The sequence below is a fragment of the Sarcophilus harrisii genome, chromosome 6 (genome assembly GCF_902635505.1).
Source record: "Sarcophilus harrisii chromosome 6, mSarHar1.11, whole genome shotgun sequence".
Taxonomy (NCBI): domain Eukaryota; kingdom Metazoa; phylum Chordata; class Mammalia; order Dasyuromorphia; family Dasyuridae; genus Sarcophilus; species Sarcophilus harrisii.
Window position 1 is genome coordinate 72,100,988 of NC_045431.1, and position 22,618 is coordinate 72,123,605.

At 35.2% G+C, this 22,618-nt stretch overlaps 1 protein-coding gene across 2 annotated transcripts in view; it reads left to right on the forward strand.

Moving 5' to 3' along the window:
• EDNRA (endothelin receptor type A) overlaps positions 1 to 22,618 on the forward strand; it is a 78,740-nt gene that overhangs the window by 35,998 nt on the left and 20,124 nt on the right. For both annotated transcript variants that reach the window (XM_003773153.4, XM_031943270.1), the window contains exons 3-4: positions 3,470 to 3,597; positions 20,629 to 20,827. In XM_003773153.4, the coding sequence (XP_003773201.1) occupies positions 3,470 to 3,597; positions 20,629 to 20,827 (327 nt within the window). The remainder of the gene's footprint in view (positions 1 to 3,469; positions 3,598 to 20,628; positions 20,828 to 22,618) is intronic.

The following is a 22,618-nucleotide window of genomic DNA, read 5'->3' on the forward strand; positions in this document are numbered from 1 at the left end:
AAACAAAGAAAATAATTTAAATGGTTCTCATGCAGAGGGGTCCCTTTCAATTTTTCCAGTGCTATTGACATACTAGTGAATAAACAGGCAGAATATGCTAAGAACCACACAGTTTTTACACCATTTATAAAAATTAATTTAACTGTTGGTACTCAAAGTATAAAGTCCTTGTACAAAAAAAGAGGCAAATTTACAATATCATGGGAAAAGTGAAACATATTGTTATTGTTATTATCAGTTCAAATGAATAGCTGGTCACAGTTTCTCCAGACTTCACTTTCGTGATCTGTAAATTGAGACAGACTAAATGACCTCCAAAAACCCTTTGCAGTTCTAAATCTATGATCTGATGGGCATTATTTTTGAAAATCATATAATGTGTTATCAACCAAAAAGTGAAGTTATTAACAACTACTGATCATGTCAATTTTCTCATCTTTATAAATTATCAGAATATCTGTACATTCTCATATTCTCATAAATTCTCATAAATAGTCTATACATGAACTTTTTCCAACAAAGCAGAATACATCTTTGTAGTGACACCACTTAATTGAAAGATGCAAAAAAGTAACATTGTTTTTTGATTATCAAAAGCATTTGATTCAATATAGAAATACAACTTCAAAAGGCATCCTTGTTTGTACATATTAAGATTCTACAAGATTCCTCCATTGACATAAATGCAGAGATAACTTTGCTCAGTGATCTTCTGTTATTAATACCTAATCACCCCCTACTCTGAAAAAAAGAGAGAAAAAGAAAACCTTTGTAACAAATGTACATAGGCAAGTATTACAAATTCCCATATTAGATATTTTTTAAAAGATGTATCTCATTCTGCACATTGGTCACCTCTCAGTCATGACAGTGGAGGCTTTATTCATCACTGTTCTTCTAGGTTCAAGATAGATTATTGCATTGCCATCTTAAGCCTTCCAAAAATTGTTCATTTTTATAACGTTGGTGTCATAATATATATTTTTTGGATTCTTCTTACTTCCCTCTGCCTCCCCAAGACATTATTTTTAAGACATTCAAGGAAGTCTTTGAATAGAAACAAGTTTTTGTTGGGATTTTTCTGAAAGAAAACAGAATTGTCATGTTGCAAAAATAATTTTAGTTTCCTTTTCTTTGAGAAGATGTGAGTCACTCCTGGAGTAGTTAGTGCTTCATAGGTGTCTCTACTTGCCCAAATCTTTGACAACCAGCCATTAGAAAGGGATTCTCCTTAGCGCACTAATTATCTGCAGTCTTTTTGGAAAGCAGGCGTTACCAGTACCCTATTTTCTAAAAAGCCCTGTGGTCATGAAGTTTTATGTGGAGTTCTTAAATCACAAAACATACACCAGAGTTGAAGAACTAGAAATTGAATTAGATTATACTTGTAGAAATAAAGATGAGATCAGAGATGGACCTGAATCCACTTGGATGCCTTCTGAAGAAAAATAGGGGTCTCTCCTGTCTGCCAAGGGTCACTGGTGATCTACAAAAAGGCTTTCTAAGGGACAGGAAATAGAAGTCCACTTTCCCTTAAGGCATGGGGGAAGTGAGAAGCAGAATATACAAAACTGCCTAGATGAATCAATTCTTACTGGAGGGAATTGGGGGTGGGGAGTGTAAAAATGGATGAGAAATAGCTGAAGGTCATTTGTAGAGGAATAGCGACTGAGTGTCTAGGGTATTGTGGCTATAATAACAACAAGAACTGACATGTATATAACACTTTGCAAATTTCTTTATATGTTTTCTCATCTGAAGTAGAAAAAATAGTGTGTCCAAATGAGGATAAGGAAAGAGAAAAGAAAGGAAAAATTAAAGAGGTTCTGTAACTGCTGAAACAGAGTTTTGGGTAGAAAAAAAATTTTTTTTTAATGACTAATAAATTAGACGGTTCCCAAAATACTGAAGCTCAATTTCAGCAAACAATTTATTAAGCACCTGCTGTGTACATAGTAATATGATAGACTTATAAATCCAGAGACAAAAACAGAACTAATGGTGCCCAACCCCTACTTCCAAACTTCCAGTTTTTTCAGACCCACTCTGCCCTGTTTCCTCTAGATTCAGTGATTTCCCAGGCAATGGTCTCTTAAGATCAAAGGTTCTCTATTCCACCACGCCTGCACTAGAATGACTGAAGCCTCTCCCAAGATCTCCAAGCCTCCTCCTTGTAAGTGAACTTGCCTGCTCCAAAACCAGAATTGCTAGTTATGACTCTGGTTCCTTTTTTCTGTATTATCTGGGATAAAGGAAGTTTGGAGAGTCTATACTTTTTTTACTGCTAGGAAAACACTTGCACCTCATTCAGCTATTTTTGCTGGCTATATGCTTCTCACCCCAGTCACAGAATGGGGCCATCCCTTTCATTTGAAAGAAAGATGTTGTGTTAGTGGAAGAGGGATCCAGGTTTGTTGTAAGTGTCCATAACCGGTGGTGGTAGATAACACAGCTCAGCCTATGAAGAGACAAGAAAATTGGGTACAGAAACAGACCCCCTGATGGCTTAGTATTGGTCCCTTCATACCCCATCCTTTAGCTCCTGAAGTACCAGAAGAAAGATTGGTCCTTATTTAGCTGATAAGGGATCAGTACAACTCAAGTATTTCCTTTCTCCAGTAGCTGCTGAAGCCTCCTTATGCCCATATGCCATATAGCTGTATATAAGCAGATAATCACTTCTCCAGGCTTCACTGATGGCTTTGGCAAAAACAGTGCTCCCATCCTAGAGAATTTCTTTTTCTTGACTATGCTTATATAACAAAAATGTAATATATCAGTTTTTTCTCTGGATGCGATAGTGCCTTTTTCATATGTCCTTTTTAGCAAATTAGGATATTTATAATAGTCAAAATAATTCTATACATTTAAATATACATTTAAAATTGTTCTTAAAACAGTATTGCTATTACTGTATACAGTGTTCTCTTGGTTCTGCTCATTTCATTCCTGATTATTTCATGCAAGTCCTTCCCATGTTTCTCAAAAATTACTGAGCTCATTATTTCTTATATCATAGTAATATTGCATTACAATCATATCCCACAACTATTCAGTCATAAAAATTATATAATAACTTTGTAATAGATTAGGAAGAAGTAGGAAGTTGTTCAAAATAGATTTGCAGTTTTATGTGAAAATTTATCTTTTTTAGTCTGTGAAAATCATCTTTTTTATTATACTGTTACAGGAATGCTTATTTTATCCCATAAATTAATAAATAAAAGTTTTAAGTGTCATATGATAAAAACAGTTCTCTATTATTTGCTTCCTTTGTTCTTTCCTTTCTTTTCAATGGGCAGAGGGGGTCATAAGGAGAAATTTTTGTTTTTAAAGATTGGTCAGCAAGCACTAATTGCTTATTAGTGTTAGTCATGCTCACATCTCTTTGCAAAGACCCTAAAACACACACTCATGCTTCTTGGTGATCATGAAGGTTTGACTTAATCACTGTACTTCCTTTCTTTAGCTCCTCGCTCAGCGATGGCCTTTCGAGCAGAATGAGTTTGGGGTCTTTCTCTGCAAGCTGTTTCCCTTCTTACAGAAGGCCTCAGTTGGGATCACAGTCCTCAATCTCTGCGCTCTCAGTGTGGACAGGTACTGTGTTTCCTTCCTTCATTTTGAACTTTAGGAAATTTTTTTTTATTTTTTTCTCAAAGATTATTGTTTATTCTGTTGTTTCAATCATGTCCAACACTTTATGACTTTATTTGGGATTTTCTTGTCAAAGGTACTGGAGCAGTTTGTCATTTCCTTCCCCAGTTCATTTTGCAGATGAGGAAACTGAGACAAACAGAGTTAAGTGATTTCCCAAGGTCACATGGGTAAGCTAGTAAGTATCTGAGGATGGATTTGAATTTAGGCCTCCTAACTCCAGGCCTAGCACTCAATCTACTATGCCACCTACCTATCAGTGCTGATCAAGGTGGAATAAATGACAGTTTTAGTTTTGAGAAATGGACTTCTTAAACAAGACTAAGAAAAAGAGACAGACAGACAGACAGACATAGAGAAATGGACTCCTAGAATAGCCCAGACACTAATCCAGAAGCAATTTAATTGTTCTGGAGCGAGAGGAAACATTAATTAATTAAATATTAAAATTAATTAAATATTAATTGATTGGTCATTACCTTTTATGACTGATTTCTATCCCTTCCACAGTCAAGCAGCCTCTGAATTAGTTTACTTTAATCAATTATAACCATGCCTAAAGGCTTGCTAGAGCCAGCTTAAACCAGCTCATGAAAGCTGATTATTCAATTTACAGTGTCAGCATTTACAACTTATAAATCAGCAAATGCTATATAAATCAAGACCTGATTTATTGTCTTATGTCTTTTAAAATAATGAAGAAAATTTTTAAATTAAAATTAAAAGTAGAGTGTGAGTACTTTTTTTTTCTAAATAGAGAGATAATTGTTAAATATTTATCAGTACCATACCATTATTTAATGCTCTTCAGCAAACATACAATGTCCAAATAGGCATATTCCTCCCAACCTCAAAAGAAACAGAAAAATATATCTCTAATACCTATATGTGGTTTTAGTGAGAAAACATAGGAGCAAAATGAGCGTCCCTAGATCAGTTTCTCAGAAATATAGTAGGTGATTATCTTCAGACTTCCCAAAGTGATTCCTCAAAAATGTCTGGCAAAATCTCCCCAAATACTCCTTTCTGAATTTGATAACTTTTATGATGGTCTTTTGCCTTTTGATCATACATAGTTAAAAGAGAGAACTATAATATACAGGACAGTATAACAAGTCCCACTTCCATCAGATGCACACGGTATTATTACAACCACTTTACCATGCTTCTCTTTGACTAAAATTTGCAGAAAAGTTGCTAATCTGCATTGATATGAAGTCACTCAACTAAAGTTCTATACACTAATGAAGTCATATGCTCAATCATAATAAATAAATAAATGAAATTCCTGGATGACTGCTTTGTTGCAGCATTGGGGAGAGGGAAAGGGAAAGGGAAAGGAAGAAGAAGAAGGAGAGGGAGAAGGAGAGGGAGAGGGGGGGAAGAGAGAAAGAGAGAGAGAGATAGAGACAGAGACAGATAGACAAGGATAGAAGGGCCAGATGTGCTATGTTTATGGGTTCCTGAAGAAGTGAGGAGAGAGGAGAGAGACAGACAGACAGACAAGGATAGAAGGGCCAGATGTGATATGTCTATGGGTTCCTGAAGAAGAGAGGAAAGAGGAGAGAGGAGAGAGGGGAGAGAGAGGGGGGAAGACAGACAGACAGACAAGGATAGAAGGGCCAGATGTGCTGTGTCTATGGGTTCCTGAAGAATGAGACACAATTGAACTATAATCACAACTGAAGGTAAAAAAATAAAGAAGGCAAAGGATTGAGATCAAAAGGAGCTGGATATGGTACCTTCTAATACTGGGTCATGTTCAGCGAAATGCCACGTCACTGCTTTTGAGATTGCTTGACTGGTGCCTAGCTTGAACTTTCACATTTTAAAACTTCAGATTTCTAATTTTTTCTAATTTTTAAATTACTTTCTAGAACTGATTTCTAAAACTTCGGAAATCTTTAAATTGTACATAATACACATATGTCATTTACTGAATATTGGTTAAAGACTGGTGTAAAACTATGGAAAGAATGCCAAATTTGGAGTGAGACCCTGCATTCAGCTCCTAGTTGATTCCTGCTGCTTATTGCTATAAAACCATGGGTGAGCCCATTCACCAGTATGGACCTCAGCTTCCTCGTTTTAAAATCATGAAGTTGGACTAGGTGACCTCTGAGACTCCTTTCAACACTAAATGCATCTGATAATTTATTAAGCATGTGACAGGCATTATATTAGATACAAAGAATTTAATAATAATAACAACGTTATATTTATTTATTTAAATTTTATATATTACATATTAAATATAAATATATTTATATATTATGTTTTATATGTGTAATAATAACATAGTATTTACTACATGCTAGGCACTTTAAAAATAAGTATCTCATTTAATCCTCACAATAACTCTGAGAAGTAGGTGCTATTATTTTTTCCCATTTTATAGATGAGAAAATTGAAGCAGAGCTTAAGTGACTTACCTAGCTAGCAAGCATTTGAGACTTAATTAGAACTCAGACTTTCATGACTTCAGTTTTAGCACTCTAGCAAATGATCCTCCTCACAAACTTCAGGAAATTCTTATTATCTAAGGAGAGAAACCAAGTACCCCCTCAACAACACCCCCTCCAAAAAAAAAAAAACAGTAAATACAAAGAATATGTGAAATGGCCACAACACAATTTTTTTGGGAAGGAGAAGCACTATTAGGTAGAAGAAATCAGGCTTTATGCTTGAGTTGGAATTTGAATTTGAGTTTTGAAGGAAATTATGGATTCTGAGACTTGGAAATAAAGAGAAGACATGCTCCAGGAAGGCAGACCAGCCTCTGCAATGGTCTAGAGATCAGAAATAGAAAGTCATTTTGCAAGGATCAATGAGAATCTTGTTTCAGAGGGAAATCAGATTTGGTTTATTTCACTATAAGTTGTATGAGCACAGATCATGAAGTAAATGTTTGTATTTCTCCCAGATCTTCCAATCCTCAGTGCCTAAAATAGTGCTCTGCATATAGTTGATAATTATAACTATGAATAAACTTTTTAATAAATAAATTGAATAAATAGTTGAATTCCCCTGATAGTGGACTCTTCCAAAACTTTAAATTCAATATCAATGTATTTCAGATTTTTTTATACCAATTCCACAGCTCTTACCCTCTCCTCACATGAGTCTGCTCTATATTACTTAGAAAAGACCTAAAACTTTCTGTTTACCACACTAATAGAAATGAAAATTTTTCTGTCAGCCAGACCTCTATCAAACTATTTTTCTGCATTACAAACTTTCATTTCAAGTAACCACACATGTAACCTCATGCTTATAATAGCAGACTTTATTTTTTAAGGATTATTTGTGCTATAGTTGCCAGACATCCAGGCAAAGTTGTTTATAATAATAATAATAACAATAACAGTAGATTCAAGGTCACAGAGTTAGTGTAAGAATAAGTTTTTTAAACCCAATTCTCCTGACCTGTAATCCAACCACAACATTGTCCTCTGTCTAATGTCTTTCTGTCTACACAACACCAAAGACAGACTCTTCTCCAAAAAAAGTCAAACTCTCTTAAAATCTTCCCAAAGGAGATTAAAATATAATTGGGAAATGTTTCATAAAATAAAATACAATACAACACATATATGTATATATGTTAATTTGTGATTTTCTAAGTGATCTCTAGGGATTCTTCATTTCTATTTGAATTTGAGTCACTGCTCTTTTCTAATCTTGGTGGATCTCACAAATAAGAGGTCCAAAGGCTCCTCCAAGCCTTACTATATGCATGCCTGATAGAGCAACTGTAGCGAAGATGCTTATTTTGGCATGTCTATTCCTAAAATGAACCAAGAAGTGCCTTAATCACAAATCTATATAAGGAGTAAATAAGTAGTGAACTGTCAATTTCAGGTGATGAAGTAGTAGACTACCAAGCTCAGAATCAGATCAAAATTTAAAAATCAAATCTAACCCAGACACTTATTAGCTGTATAGCCCTGGTAAAATCACCTCCTCAATTGTAAAGAAGCAAATGGCAAACTGCTCCAGTATCTTTCCCAAACAACCCCCAAATGGGATCACAGAGAGTCATACACAACTGAAAAATGACTCAACAGCAATAACAATGAGTTGTCAAATGAGTAAGTTGTATTAAATTATTTCTAAAGTCCCTACCAAGGAAGCAGTGGTAGCTGAATTCCTGAAGTTGGAGTCAAGAAGACCATAATCCAAATCCTACCAGCCCATCTGACAATGAGAAAGTCAGCTCACCTCCATGTGCTTCAGTTTCCTCAACAATGAAATAGGGATAATAATATCTTTACTTCCTACCTCACTGTATTTTTCTAAGGCTCCAACATGGTAACACAGATGGGCTCAAATGTCTTAATACAGCTAAATTTAAGGTAAAACTGCACTATGACTTTTGTGATACCCTGTATGTGCAAAATGTTTTTCAAAGTTTAAAACTTTTTAGAAAATGTCAATTATTATGATTCCAGCACAAGACACTTTCATGACTATTCAGTAAAACTTCCGTCTCTTCAGGTTAAGTAGAAAACATAGTCACATGTTATTCATTAGAAGATGATTTCCAACTCCCTTATAATATACAAAGGAAAAGCAACAGAAATAATTCTGCAACAATTATCCAGAATGCATTCTAATGGAATGTATTTTAATTTTAAACAATAAGTCGAATCATTTTCATATTATACTTTTTCTGGAAAACTGCCTCAATTTAAGAGATTTTTCTGAAATAATAAAGCTGTCTGCATTTTTTTTCTCTGCTTTTCTAGGTTTTATTTTAACCGATAATATAATTGCTCAGAGCAAGTGGGTGGCATAGTGGATAGAATGCCAGACCTGGAATCGGGGAGTCTTGAGTTCAAATATGCACTCAGATTTATTAGCTGTATGACCCTGGGCAGGTCACTCAGTCCTGTTAGTTTCCTAATTTGTAAAATGAGCTGGATACGGAAATGGCAAACCACCTCAGTATTTTTGTCAAGAAAATCCCAAAAATGGGATCACAAAAAATCAGATACAACTGAAAAACAAACTGAAAAATTATAATAGCTCATATTAACATAAAATTTTTAGGTTTACAAATCACTTCTCTTAAAACAACCCCAATAAAACCAGCGATGTAAGTCTTATTTATTGTCCCATTTTACAGATGAAGATAATAATGCTCAGAGATATGTAGTGATTTTCCCAATCACCTAGGTAAGAGTCAGAGAGGCTTAAACATTAGCCTTCTGGCTTTAGATCCATTGAGCGCTGCAGTATCCTATGAATTCAACTCTAGTACTTAAAACCTTGAGACATTGTGCTGATATTTTTATTTTAAAAGCTTTCATACTACAACAAGAATTGTTATCAGTTAATTCCTAAAGATAAGAGATTCCCTGCTCTGGGTCTTTATTTGGAAGAATCTGATCTAAAAATTCTACCATTTTCCTGCAGTAGATAAGACCTGGGATAAGTGGGATAGTTTTGAGAATCTCCTGTAAATCCTTGTGTAGTTTGTGAAACATAAAAAGCCTAAAACTTTTAGCTTTATGAGCTAAAGCCAATTATACCCTGTGAAAAATCCTCAAGAAAGAATCTTACAGTCCAGGATAATGATGGCTTCTGGCATTTGTTTTGCCCCAACCAGGGTTGAAGTTTATTTGTAGTTTTGGGGTGGGGGTGAGGGGAATGGGAGAAAGTGAAAACTTGCATACAAATTCCAGATGTGAAATTTATTATTATTATTTTCAACATTTGGAATTCTGAGCTTTATACCTGGAAAAGAACTTAGAAGTTATGTAATCAAAAGTCCTCACTTTATATATGAAAACGAAATATCCATATTCTGAATATGTAAATATACCAAAGTTTTGTGCTGGATAGAATGCTGAAAAAGGAATGAAAGCCAAATTTCAACTAGATTTTCAAGCTCTCTGCTTTCCCTCAAACTTCAATTCCGAGGCCATCTTTTCTGGAGGAAACCTCTCCTGCAATGAAAGATGTTCTGGAGTCCTCTCTGTTAAGTTTCCAAATGCCTTCTTAAATTGCTTTCTATTTCCCTATGAAAATACCATTTCCCTATAGTAGAATGTAAGCTCTTGAATTCAGAAGCTCTTTTGTCTTGTCTCTGGACTTTTAATCCTATATAATGCTTCACAAATAGGAGCTTGTTGAATGAATGAGGGGAATAACTAGCAATTTTATAGTAGTTTAAAGTTTGCAAAGTACTTTATGAATATTATCTGATTTTATCTTCACATCAACTCTGGGAAATAGATGCTGTTATCTCCTCTTTCCAGATGAGGAAACTGAGGGTTAGAAAATTCTAATGACTTGCCCAGGATCATATAGCTAGTACATCTAAGGCAGGAATTTGAATTCAGAGCTTCCTTATTTACCAGAGGTGACGGTAGCAGAATATACATATGACAAAAAATCCTCAGCAAGAATTATTTCTTTATGTTTCACATTATTGCATCTGCATAAACTATATTAAATTACTTATCATCTTAAGGAAGGGGGTGGGGAGGGAGGCAAATAATTTGAAACTCAAAATTAAAAAAAAAAAAGAATATTAAAAATTCTTTTTACTTCCAATTGGGATAAACCTTGTTAATCCATCATCCATGAGCTTACTATGCGCTTCATGGATTAATTATTGGTCAAATAAAATTACATACTTGATTTTAAGAAAGCAATTAAAGAAAAAACTTTGAAAAATCCAGTGTAATCTTAGGAAAATACCTTGTCACTGATCTGTCATTACTTTCTGGCTTTATTAGTCAAAGGAATTTGTTAAATGCTAAGGAAGAATTCCTGGGAAGTAAACAGTTTTTCCTCAAAAAAGCGGGCCTAACAGCTCATTGCTAATAATTTAAACAACTTAAAACACCAAAAGGCAGCATCATTTTAATAAAGAGAATCAGGTAGATTTCACTTAATACTGCTCCTGACACAAGTAAACAGATTACTTAACTTTTCAGCATCTCAAGTAACTTTCTAAGACTAAATTGCAAAGCACATGCTAATCTACATTGGTAATGAGAATCTCCTCACTGGAAGTTCCCTAGACCAACCAAAAATCTAGTCCAAAATAAAAAGCCTTGAAACATAAATGATGACTATGCTTCCTTTTAAATAAGGGTTAATCCAACCCTGTTCTTGACCAGAGATTAACACTTCATCTAAGTAAGTTTTAAATGACTGAGATCATCCCAGAAAAGCTAACTGCTGATCCAAATTCTCATAAAATGTTGTCTAGTGAGGGAAGCTGAGACAAGATGCAGTTGCCTTAACTACTATTATATAATTAAGTAGCTACAAACATCGCCAATGTTCAAAGAAATGGCTTGGTTTTATGTGCCTCAAATGAAAAGGCTGATGTCAGTTGTCCTCCTAACTCATCCTTTCACACGCTGCTGACCACTTCCTGTGGGATTCCCAGAGATTCATCCACATTCTAAAATCAACAGGGCTCCCTCCTGTAATTCCTGTGACTCAGTGAAGTTGTAAGAATGATAGATTTGGTGGAGTCCAAAAGCTGGTATCAAATCGCTGCTCTTCCATGACTGAGAGAAGGTATTTCTCTCCTCTGACACTGGTTTCCTCACCAATAAAAGGAGTGGATTAAACCGAATCATCTCTGAAAATCCTCCTGGACTCCAAATGCTATTATTTTTTCCATAATAGAGTGAGACTAACAACCAGATTCAGGATTTCTCTCCCCATTCTTTCTCCCTACTTTCAATTTCCCAAACTCTTGTAGAGAAAATGCTTTACTGAGTTAATTTCTTAAAGATTCACTCAACATGGACCCAGGGAACGATGCCATATAAAATATGGAAAATATCTATCTTTAGAAACTTGATGATATGAGTTTGGGGACATAAAAAAATGTGGAATATACATACATATACACATGTGTATATATAGTTTTGTTTTATTATACTTGTCACTTAAAAAAAAAAAGCAAAAGTATGGGGCACCAGGTAGCACAGTGGATAGAGCACCCACCTTAGAATCGGGAGGATCTGAGTTCAACTTCAGCCTTAGACACTTACTACTGTGTGACCTTGGGTAAATCACTTAACTCTAAATGTCTCAATTTGTTTTTTAAAGCTAAAGCATGAGGCTGTGTAGTACAGTGCAGAATATTACTTTATAGAGTCAAAGAACCAAGATTCAAATCTCAGCTACAGTGTTTACTACGTATCCCTTGTTCAGCCATTTAATCTCTATGAGTCTCATTTTCCTCACTTCTAAAATGAGAGGGTTAGAACAGGTCTCTTCTAACTCTAAATCTATGATTCTTTAATCTGTATTCTAAAGACATGAATCCATAGTCCTGCTTTATTATCTACTACCATTCCTATTGCTTATATAGTGCTTTAAGATTTATAAAGCATTTTACATGTACTGTCTCATTTTATCCTCACTACAGGAGGTGAGTACTGATGTTATTCCCATTTTACAGATGAGAAAACTGAGGCAAAAGTTAAATGACTTGCCCAAGGTCACATAGCTAATAAGTACACAAGACTGGATTTGAACTTGAAGTCCGGTTTTTCTGATTCCTGGTCCAGTACTTTATCTACTGAGCCATTTAGGTGCCTTGGTGAAGAATGATGGTATTCTTGGATATAAAAGGAAAATCTAGAAGAGAGGAAATAATGAGTGACAGTGTGGTTATTTTGAGTCTGAGACATCTACAGGACCATCACTCTATCCATTGCGCCACCCATCTGCCTCATATTATCCTTGTGGCTTAGGACAAGTTATTCCTCGGACCCCAGTTTCCAAAGAAGTTCTGCCAAGTCCGTTCCAGCCGTAAATCCTAAGATCCTTAAGTAGCTGAAAAGCATGTGTATTTTCTAATTCAGAACTCATTTGAAAAACTAGAACATTTCTGTCCTATAAAATGTGAATTAATGATTCACCAGTCATTAAGAGGTAGACAGGACTGCTATATAAACAGTTTTCACTTTATATAAATTCTACCCCTACCTCTCTGTAAGGTGATTTTTATGTAATGTGAATTATTTAGCCCATATAACAAAGGCATTACACAAAATGATCCCTTTATGCAAGTCATAAAATGTACTAAAATGCAGATAAATTAATACCATATCATGATAATAAACCAAATTATGAAATGAAAAGCAAAGTTAATGATAAGGTATATATAGTACTATACAACAAAGTTAACATAGGTGCGCAATATTTTGCCCCTTTCCTATCCTCTGCACCTAGTCTTTATATCTGGTAGCTGACTGTAACTTTTTTATTAAATTATCAAGAGATGTTTGAATAGGAGCTCTCTATTTTTCCTCTTATAACAATAGCAAGCAACATTTTCCTCATCTTGTCTTTGAACTAGAACTTTTAATTCTTTCAAAATGAAATGTTTTGCAAATCTACATAAAAACAGAACTATCTTGTATGTGATAACAAAAACACCAAAAAAGACCGAGATCCTAGATCTCGGTGGCCCAAGAGCATAATAAAATATTTGATGCATTATCTATCGACCAATTAATAGCCCCTGGCAATCATACCGCCTTAAGTAGTCCAAATACGTTTCTCACACCATCTCTGAGTTAAGGAGATACAAGGTATCCTAGTACCTGACCCGGGGATAGAATAGAAGCAACTACTTTATGAGAGACTCAGACATCCTCTCTCTGCCTTATTTGTCTTTAAAAGCTGGAAGTTACAGCTACAGAATTCATAAGAAGAAAGTCAACAGAGAAAGCTCAGTAACAGTGCCCTGGTGTTCACTACCAAGGATCGTCTGGAAAATAGGAAATGGAGATTTGACTTGTGTATTAAAGATTTTCCTGATCTGCCGTTTATTGAAGTCATAAATAGTAACTTTAAGTTAAAAAAATAAAGTAGTAACTGTAAATTATAAGCAGAATGATAATATTGAAAGAACATTCAACTTGGACTAGGGAGACAGATTCAAATCTTAGCTCCAAAACATATGTCCACCTCTCTCAGCTTGAAAATCATTTGTAAAATAGGGATTCTTTCCAAAACACTCCTCCTTTGTATTGTGGTAATGGAGAGCAATGGACAGAGTCTGGATCTGGAGTCAAAAAAACCTGAGTTCACATCTTTTTCTTATTAAGGTATGACTCTTGTACCTCAGTTTTCTCATCTTTAAAATGGCTTGATAATAGCACCTACAAATGAGGAACAAATAAGATAAATTTGTAATACTATTATAGCACAGTGCCCAGCCTATAATGAGTGTTATTATTGGGCAGCTAGGTGGCTAGAGTATCAGACCTGGAGTCAGGAAGAACTGAGTTTAAATTTGGCCTCAGATACTTACTGGCTGTGTGACTTACTAGGTAAGTGACAAGTCATATTTAACTCCTGTTTGCCTCAGTTTCCCCATTTGTAAAATGAGCTGCAGAAAGAAGTAGCAAACCACTTCATTGTCTTTGCCAAGAAAACCCCAGATGGGGTCAAATACAACTTATCAACAAATTATAATTATTATTTCACAAGGTTATTGTGAAGATCACACAATATACCATTTTGCAAACTTGAAACAACCTTTATAATTGCTAGCAATTATTTTTGTCTTTCCTTTTTAGAATATAAGCTCCTTCCAAATAGACTGTCCCACTTGCTTATAGTTTTCTCCTCAGTGCTTACCACAGTGCCAGCACATGTAAATACTCAATAAATCTTTTTTCATGTACTCATCCAAACTTGCATTGTCCACCTTTCCAGAATTTTTCTGAGGAAAACACTTTGTAAAGCTACTATTTGTTCTACAGCTAAAAATAGTCTGCATTTTTTCAGCAGTGTGCTACTCCAACATACATAGATCTCATTCTCCTTTGGAAACATATATTTCTATCAGCAATAGCCATGACCCTTCATAGGGTGATATTCACCATTTTCCCTTTTGAAATGCCCTAAGTGGGGAAGGAGTCGGAAGGTCCAGGTCCTTCCGGCTTTTCAGTCCCTCCTGAATTCTTCAGAAAGTATATTTGGCTCTCAAAATGCCAAATCAGCCAGAACTGCCAAGCAGCTGCCCCCAGTTTATTTCCATAAAGTGAAAGGCTAGATGGGCTGCTTTGGCCCCCTTACTACCAAAAATAGAGCAGTCCGTGTCTGTACCTGGCATTGAGCAGAGCTGAGCAGCTTGTGCCCTCTCTCCTTCCGCCAAAGGGCCCCTGTCTGGGGCGCGGCGCTGCTGACCGGCCGGCTCGCTGCCCTCGGTTCTTAGACATGCGGCTGTCAAATACACAGTCGGGCTTCCCGTTTGCTTTAGCTTCATAGCAATAAGATGCAACTCCTGGAACCCCCAGGGAACTACCCATGGCTTTATTTATGAACTCTGGTCAGGAGGTAGGAAGAGGTAACATCCTCTCCTGCCAGAAACCAAGACTCGAATAAAACGGTGCTTAGACTTTTGTTATACACATTTCCTTTGTGTAAATAAATGTTTACAGTTTTATATTGAAGATGGAATAAGAGTTAGATCTTTTGACTGTATATTTTTTACTTTTTATAGATTTTAAAACTGTATAATTCTTTATATATGGGGGGAGGTGGGAGTGTAGTAAGTTTTATGCCTGTAAATGGAGAATAGTTGAAATTGATGCTAACCTTTATGCCCTGTTTTTTGTATAAAGATCCTATTAATTCCCGATTCTTCCACTTCACTTAACTCTGGCAAACACCAAAAAGAGAACCTTCACTTTTCCTGTTTTATCATTATATGAAATAATAAAAGTATTTTACTAGTATGAAAAAAAAGAAACATATATTTCTGATATTTTTCAATAAACAATACAGAATGCATACTGTACATGCTCTGCATGCAAGATATATCTGTGCTAATCTACCATTAAAGTGATAAATGCTCTAGACCAGCAGACTTATCCAGGATTTGCACTCTCCCGTACCTTCCTGAGAAAGTATATCTAGTGAGGAAAATACAGCCTTCCTTGGTAAAATAGAACTCCATCTGTTATGATCCAAATAAATCAATCTATAATATTACGGATTTTAATGTATAGTAAGTCTTACATCCCTACTGATTATTCATATTGAGAAGCCAGGGAATCTCACCTGTGCTTGTACCCCTCTCAGAGCCCAACAAATGTCTCTCCATTACACTCCATAATATAGAAATACACCCATTTGTCATTTACAACCTTTCACAATTTGATTCCAACCCAGCACCTAGCATAGTCTGATATAAGCATGAGCTTGTTTGATTTACAGATTGATTTTTCTCCTTTCATGCTTCATTTCAGCCAAATTGATCCCATCCCTATTCCCCAAACTTGCCATTCCATCTCGTTTGTCCCCTGTGCTTGGAAAGTTGTCTCTCTTCATCCCTGTTTGTTAGAATCCTTAACTATCTTTAAGGTTCAACTCAAGCATCAGTCCTATAGAAGGACTTTTCTGATCCCAGAAGTTGTTGGTGCTCTTCCTATAGGGCTCTTTGAAATGACTTTGTACATATTTTATGCTTTTATATCTGTGGATATGTCCTCCATTCCACTACTGCAGTGCAGGAACTCCTTGAAAACCCAGCTCCTGAAGGGTAGGAACTAATTCATTCATTCATTTCTGGTGCCTGGCACATACTAGGCATTCAGTAAATATTTGCTGAATTGAATTGCTTAAAAATAATTTATTTAATTCAATTTAATTCACCTATACAGTTCTTGATCTACTGTTGAGAAAATATATCCAGTATAGAAAACAGTCATGTTTAAGAAATAACTAATCCTAATGTGTTCTATTTTTATATTGGGGTAGCAAGGGTTAGTAGATAGAGGATCAGTCTCAACATCAAGAAAACTTGATTCCAAGTCTTGCCTCTGACTTGTGATCATGAATAAATTATTTAACTTTTCAATGCCAATGGTACCTCTCTAAAGCTATAAGTTACAGATGAGTTATCCATTTATAGTGGTGGAGAGATACATGTATAAAATCATAGGTTCAAACAAAAAATTATTTTATATTATTTTGTAAAGTATCTCTTCTTTTTTTAAGAAGGGGATGAAGGGAGAAAAGGGGATAAAGAGAAAGAAGAGGATGGGTGAACTTTCCATTTCAAAAACAATAAAAATTTCAAGTATAATGCCATGAAAATACCATATCAAGCATTATATGTTCTGTTCTATGGAACCTTTCCTAAAAGTAACTATAAAAGCAGTTTTTATTTAATCTCCATACTGGGCCAAAGGATATGATGTGCCAGAGATTAGATCAGATTTTTTTTTTTAATTCTTGGAGCTGAACCTTGAAATCTGAATATTGTAATTGGAAGACCATTAAAGCAAAAAAAAAAAAAAAAAAAAAAAAAAAAAAAAAAAAGTAGTCCAATCATCATAAAGCCTAATTTCTAATCTTGAAAAACATGTATTCAAATTGTCCTTCTTTGTGTCTGTCCAAGTCTGTACAGAATGATGAATTCTGAGTTCCTAGAAATCAAGGAATATCAGATCTGATAGATCCAAGCAGAAGGAATTGAAAGAGGGAATGGATTTTCTCAATTTATTCTCAGACAGATGATTAAGCTGATATATAATTTACTGTGAGCATTTTATTTGGTTAGAAATGAAGGGGAAGTACATTGATCCAGAAAGATCTGGATTCAAATCCTACCAAAAAGTACTTTTTGTACTTAGTTGTGTGGCCCTAAGTAAACTTGTCTGTAAAATTACAATAACAATAGCATCTAAGTCAAAGGACAGACACAAAACCATTGCAGCCAGGAGCTTCTTTTCTATCCTAAGGAAGAACATGTAGACAGATCTGTCCAGACAAAGGAATTTGGGGGATGAAGGTGGAAGATGCAGTGATCTAGATGGAAAATGACTGAGATGGCCTTAATGGCCCCTTGAGTCCCCTTAACTATGGCTCTTAAACTATGGTGCCATGAACAGCTTAATCTGTAGTTAAGAAAGCTGCCTTAAATTTGTACAGAAGGTCCATGCCAAAGCTTGCAATCAGAACCTTTGCCTCCTGCTTCCTGCCCACCTGGTGCTTCCTTCAGTATCTGGGTTACTCTCTTCAATATTCTCAGAATTACAAAAACAGCCTCCTTTAACAGAACAGTCCTCTAAAATCTCTACATTCGGGTTTGAATTTCAGGGGAAAGCCCAGCCAGAACAGACAGCATGATCAGGAAGTCTTTTCCTGGTTCTTCTCTTCCCGCCTACCTTTCCAGGTGTTCATCAGATGAAAGAACAGAGCAAATTATTGACTCCTGGCCAATGGGAGGGAACACCTGCACAGTCTCAGGCAGTACTGAATATAGAGCAAGCAGACTGTTTGCTTGTTTGTTTGTTTTTTTCATTCATTCTGACTTTCCTCTGATTAATCACTTAAGACTTTACCTAAATGAAATGTAGGGAAACAAATGGCCAGAAAATCAAAGAACCTCACAGGAAAGAGCCCTCAGCCTTTTGATCAGCTAATTACTCATTTCCCCCTTATACATCTATACCACTTTTTTGCATTCTACCTGATCCTGCCTCCTACTCAACTATCTTTCTATGAACCACCTCCAGCTGCCTGCACAGTTAGCTCAAGGGAACTAGGTGACTAAGGGATAACATATAGGGCTTGGATTCAGGAAGACTAGTTCATATCCTGCCTCAGATACTTAATAGCCTAACTTTGGACAAATTACTTAATCTGTTTGTCTCAGTTTCCTCCTCTGTAAAGATAATAGATAATAATAGCACTTACCTCACAGGGTTGTTGTAAGGATAAAATGAGATCACTTGGCAAACCTTAAAGCATTATAAAATGCTAGTAGATATCATTATCATCCTTGTGACACACTAACTTGTTTCTTCCAGGTTTCTGCAGGAATATTTTGCACCCAAAATCTGGTTAAATTAAGAAATTCATCCATTAGATGACCTTTAGAAGCATTTTTAGGGAAAGGAAATCCTCGTTTCATTAAAAAGATAGAGTTTAAAGAACAATCATTTGATTGACTATTTAGCCCTGACTTGGAAAGGTAGCCATACCTTGATAGACTCAGGATCTGAGTTGCAGGCACTTGATTTTGTCAATCTAACCTCATAGCCCTTTTTGACTGATTATTTAAAAGATCCCAGTTGACACTGCTCAGATAGATGAGATTCATACATATTTAACTATTTAAGGAAACCCTGATCCTGGGCTTCTGCTTCTCTTACTCATCTATCCTATTTTATTTTGTAGGGTTCTTTTATTTTTCTAAATGTTGACCTTTAATTGTTCATAAAATTAATATTTTAATTTGCATTTATTAAGAGCCAACTAGGCACACTGTGCTAACATCTCTGGAAACGCTAAGAAACAGACCCTGTTCTAAAGGAGCTCACAGCTTAATGGAGGAGACAGACAACATGCAAACAATTATGTACAAATAAAATATAGACAAGAATATACAAAGATATATGACAGGGAGGATTATACAGAATCAGAAAAAGTAAAGAAGAACAAAAAATTAGTGTATGAAATTGTAAATTTCTATTATAGTTTGTTTTGGGGGGAAGGAAGAAATATATATTAAATTTAACTTTTCAAGTTCCTTTTTTAGAGTTGATAGATAGAGAAAAACATTAGACCTGTAGGGAGAAAAGACCTGAGTTTGAATCTGGCCTCTGATACAATACTTACTAAACTTTTTTCTACTTGCTACCCCTTTTTTGCTCAAGAAATTTATATGTGACCCTGGATATATAGGTATATAAAATAGGCATACGAATCAAACATTTTCTGATAATATATCTTAATTTCATAACCCCCATATTCAGTCCCAAGCCCCCATATAGGGTCTCAAACCACAGTTTAAGAAGCTGGGATCTATACAATGATGATAGTAATACTCATAATATATAATAAGGTTATTAGGAGGAACAAATATATTTATAAAGCTCTTTGAAATCCTTAAAACCCTACTGTATGGAGCTGACAGTTTTTGTGCAAATGTCTTATCTCATCCACTATTTAGTAAGCTCCTGAAGGGAAGCTTTATCTTTTTATCTTCTTCAGCACCTGACAGGTGGTTTGCACATAAGAAGTGTTTAATTATGTTTATCAAATAAATTAATCCACCCAGATATGATCAGGTACTGAAGAACTAATTCAGACTAACCCAATTTACAAACTGATTAGTGATTCTGAATGCCAATTTATTCATCTCCAATGGGAGAGTTAGTTGATTGGGTAACCAGTATTCTATCAGTCATTTGTATTGGCCACACGCCCGTGTTAGATAGGTCCCCCAATTATAATATCAAATCATAGCTTGCTTGGTAAGCAAAGAATTAGATCTAAGTCTCTAAAAAAACTTCTTAGATGTTTTTATTATGTTTACTTCTATTTTAGGGATATTGTCATTATAACTAATACTGTCAGTAAAATAAAATATCCTAAAAGTTTCTTCCCAAGTATCTTTTAATCAATTTCAGCCCCTTGTACAGATCCATCTTTATCTTTCCAGAATAATTTTTTTCATATCATTCTCCCACATATACTCTGTTCTTGCTTTTACCTATATGTAATATTCCACCTCCAACCTCCTTAATTTTCTACAGACTATGCCCTGTTTCTGAAAGGTTCTCCTACCTCCCCTCAATGCTCAACTGTCCTCTTCTATAGGCTGCCTTTCCTGATTCCCCAGCTGTTAACACTCCACCAAATTATTTTTATTTACTTATCAATATACATGTTGAATCCTATCCCAAAGAATGTAACTTCCAAAAAGATATTTTTTGTTTTTGTCTTTGTAACCCTAATACCTATCACATGGACATATAAGGACACACAATAAGAAATAAATTCTTATTGAATTAAATTAAGTTCAGCTTTATAGTTATTCCACCAAAAATTATGAACCACTTCCAAGAGTGGGCTGCTTTTGCAAATATCTAATCTTAATCACTTTAGACTGATTTCATATATATATATTATTTTGAAGATTACATTATTTTAGCTAATAGTTGTTCTTTCATTTGTTTGTTTCAGGTATAGAGCAGTTGCCTCCTGGAGTAGAGTTCAGGGAATTGGGATTCCCTTGATCACTGCAATTGAAATTGTGTCCATCTGGATTCTGTCCTTTGTTTTGGCTATTCCTGAAGCCATTGGTTTCGTCATGGTGCCCTTTGAGTATAAGGGCAAAGAACACAAAACCTGCATGCTCAACCCCACAAACAAGTTCATGGAGGTACTTAATTTTGCATAGTCTAATTGGGAACTGTTCTGTTCTAACTAAACATTGGGTCTATTGGCTGAAAAGTGTCTAGAGGAAGACAACCAAAATGGTGAAAGATCTTAAAGAGGCACTTAATAACTTTACATAATCTAATTGAAAACTGTTGTGTTCTAATTTAGCATTGATTATGTAAGCACTTGAGTTATAGTGACAGCTGAAAAATTTCTAGAGGGGGACAACCCAAATGTTGAAAGACATTGAAGTTAAGAACATAAGAATCAGTTTGGATGAGGAAAAAAAAAAGACCTTGAACCAGGGAAGAGAAATCTTAAAAGAGATGTGATCATCTTATAAAGGGATGTGACGGCTATCTTCTAAGGACTGTTATATAGAAGGCATATTAGGCTTTTTTTTGCTTTGCTTAAGTTTTGCTTAACAGAACTATGAGCAATGGGTTCAAGTTGCAAAAGAACAAATTTAAAATTGATGTAAGGTAAAACTTCCCAACAATTGGAACTACACAAAGTTGAAGAGGCTATGTTGGGAGAGGCATCATTTTCTCTTCTTTGAAAGTCTCTAAGAAAAGGTTAGCTGACCATTTGTTAAATATATTGTATAGAGGAACTCTTGTTAGGGAGGCAAACTGAATGGCTAATGATATCCCTTACAACACTAAAATTCTAATATTCTGGGATGGCTGTGTGATTATGGGGTCTCGGTAATTCAGCTAATACAAATCAGGAGTTGTCAACTTAATGAGAAAATTAATGAAATGGATCTTTTGGCATTTTTGTAAATAAACAGGTTTATTTTGTGTCATAGTGAATAGAGAGGAGAAAAGGCTTGGGTACAAGTCTCTCCTCTGACACATACTGTCTGAGTGACTCTATACAAGTTATTTAACTTCTTGCTCAGGACAATTCTCTTAGTAAGTTATGGGGAAATTCCAAACCTGCATTGCTAAAGAGAATTTCTTTCACTGAGGAGTTCTATCAATGAAATCACAAATCTAATACTTTGCCACCTTTGTAGACAAAACTCAATTTATTAATTTTTCCCTCAGTTATAGTGATACCAAATAGTTCTGTACAATTTAGGATCACCAGGCAAATTTTCTAGATGAAGAGATTTATTGCTCATTATTTTGTTAGAGGAAGTCTAGAATATTGATTAGAGAGCAGAGTGGGTTCAAATCTAGCTTCTGAAATAGACTAGCTGTATGATACTAGTCAAATCATTTAACCCTTGATGCCTCTGGCAGCTTTTTAAGACTATATGTACTGATAAGAGTTTCTTCATCCTCTATACCAATAAAGTCATGAGCCTAGAATCTACTCTCACTACCAGCTAGGTAATACAGTGAATAGAGTACAGAACCTAGAGTCAGAAAGAAATGAATTCAAATCTCACCTCAGATACTTCCTAGGTGTGTAAACCTGGGTAAGTCACTTAACTGCTATTTGCCTCAATTTCCTCAGCTGTAAAAGGAGAATAATAATAGCATTTACCTCTTAGGGTTGTTATGAGAATAAAAGGAAATAATATTTATAAAGCACTTAGCACAGTGTCTGGAACATAGTAGGCACTTAATAAATGCTTGTTTCCCTTCTTCCCCCTCAAAAAAATTATAGCTATATTCTATAAAATGTCATCTATCACTACAATATAATACATATCAAGGCACTTTGCATGGTACAATGGAAAGAGTACTATGTTTGAAGTTAGAAGACCTGGCTTCAAATCACAACTTGCTTGCTCTAATATAGCCTTAGAAAAATTCTAACTTTTCTGCACTTCAAGGTT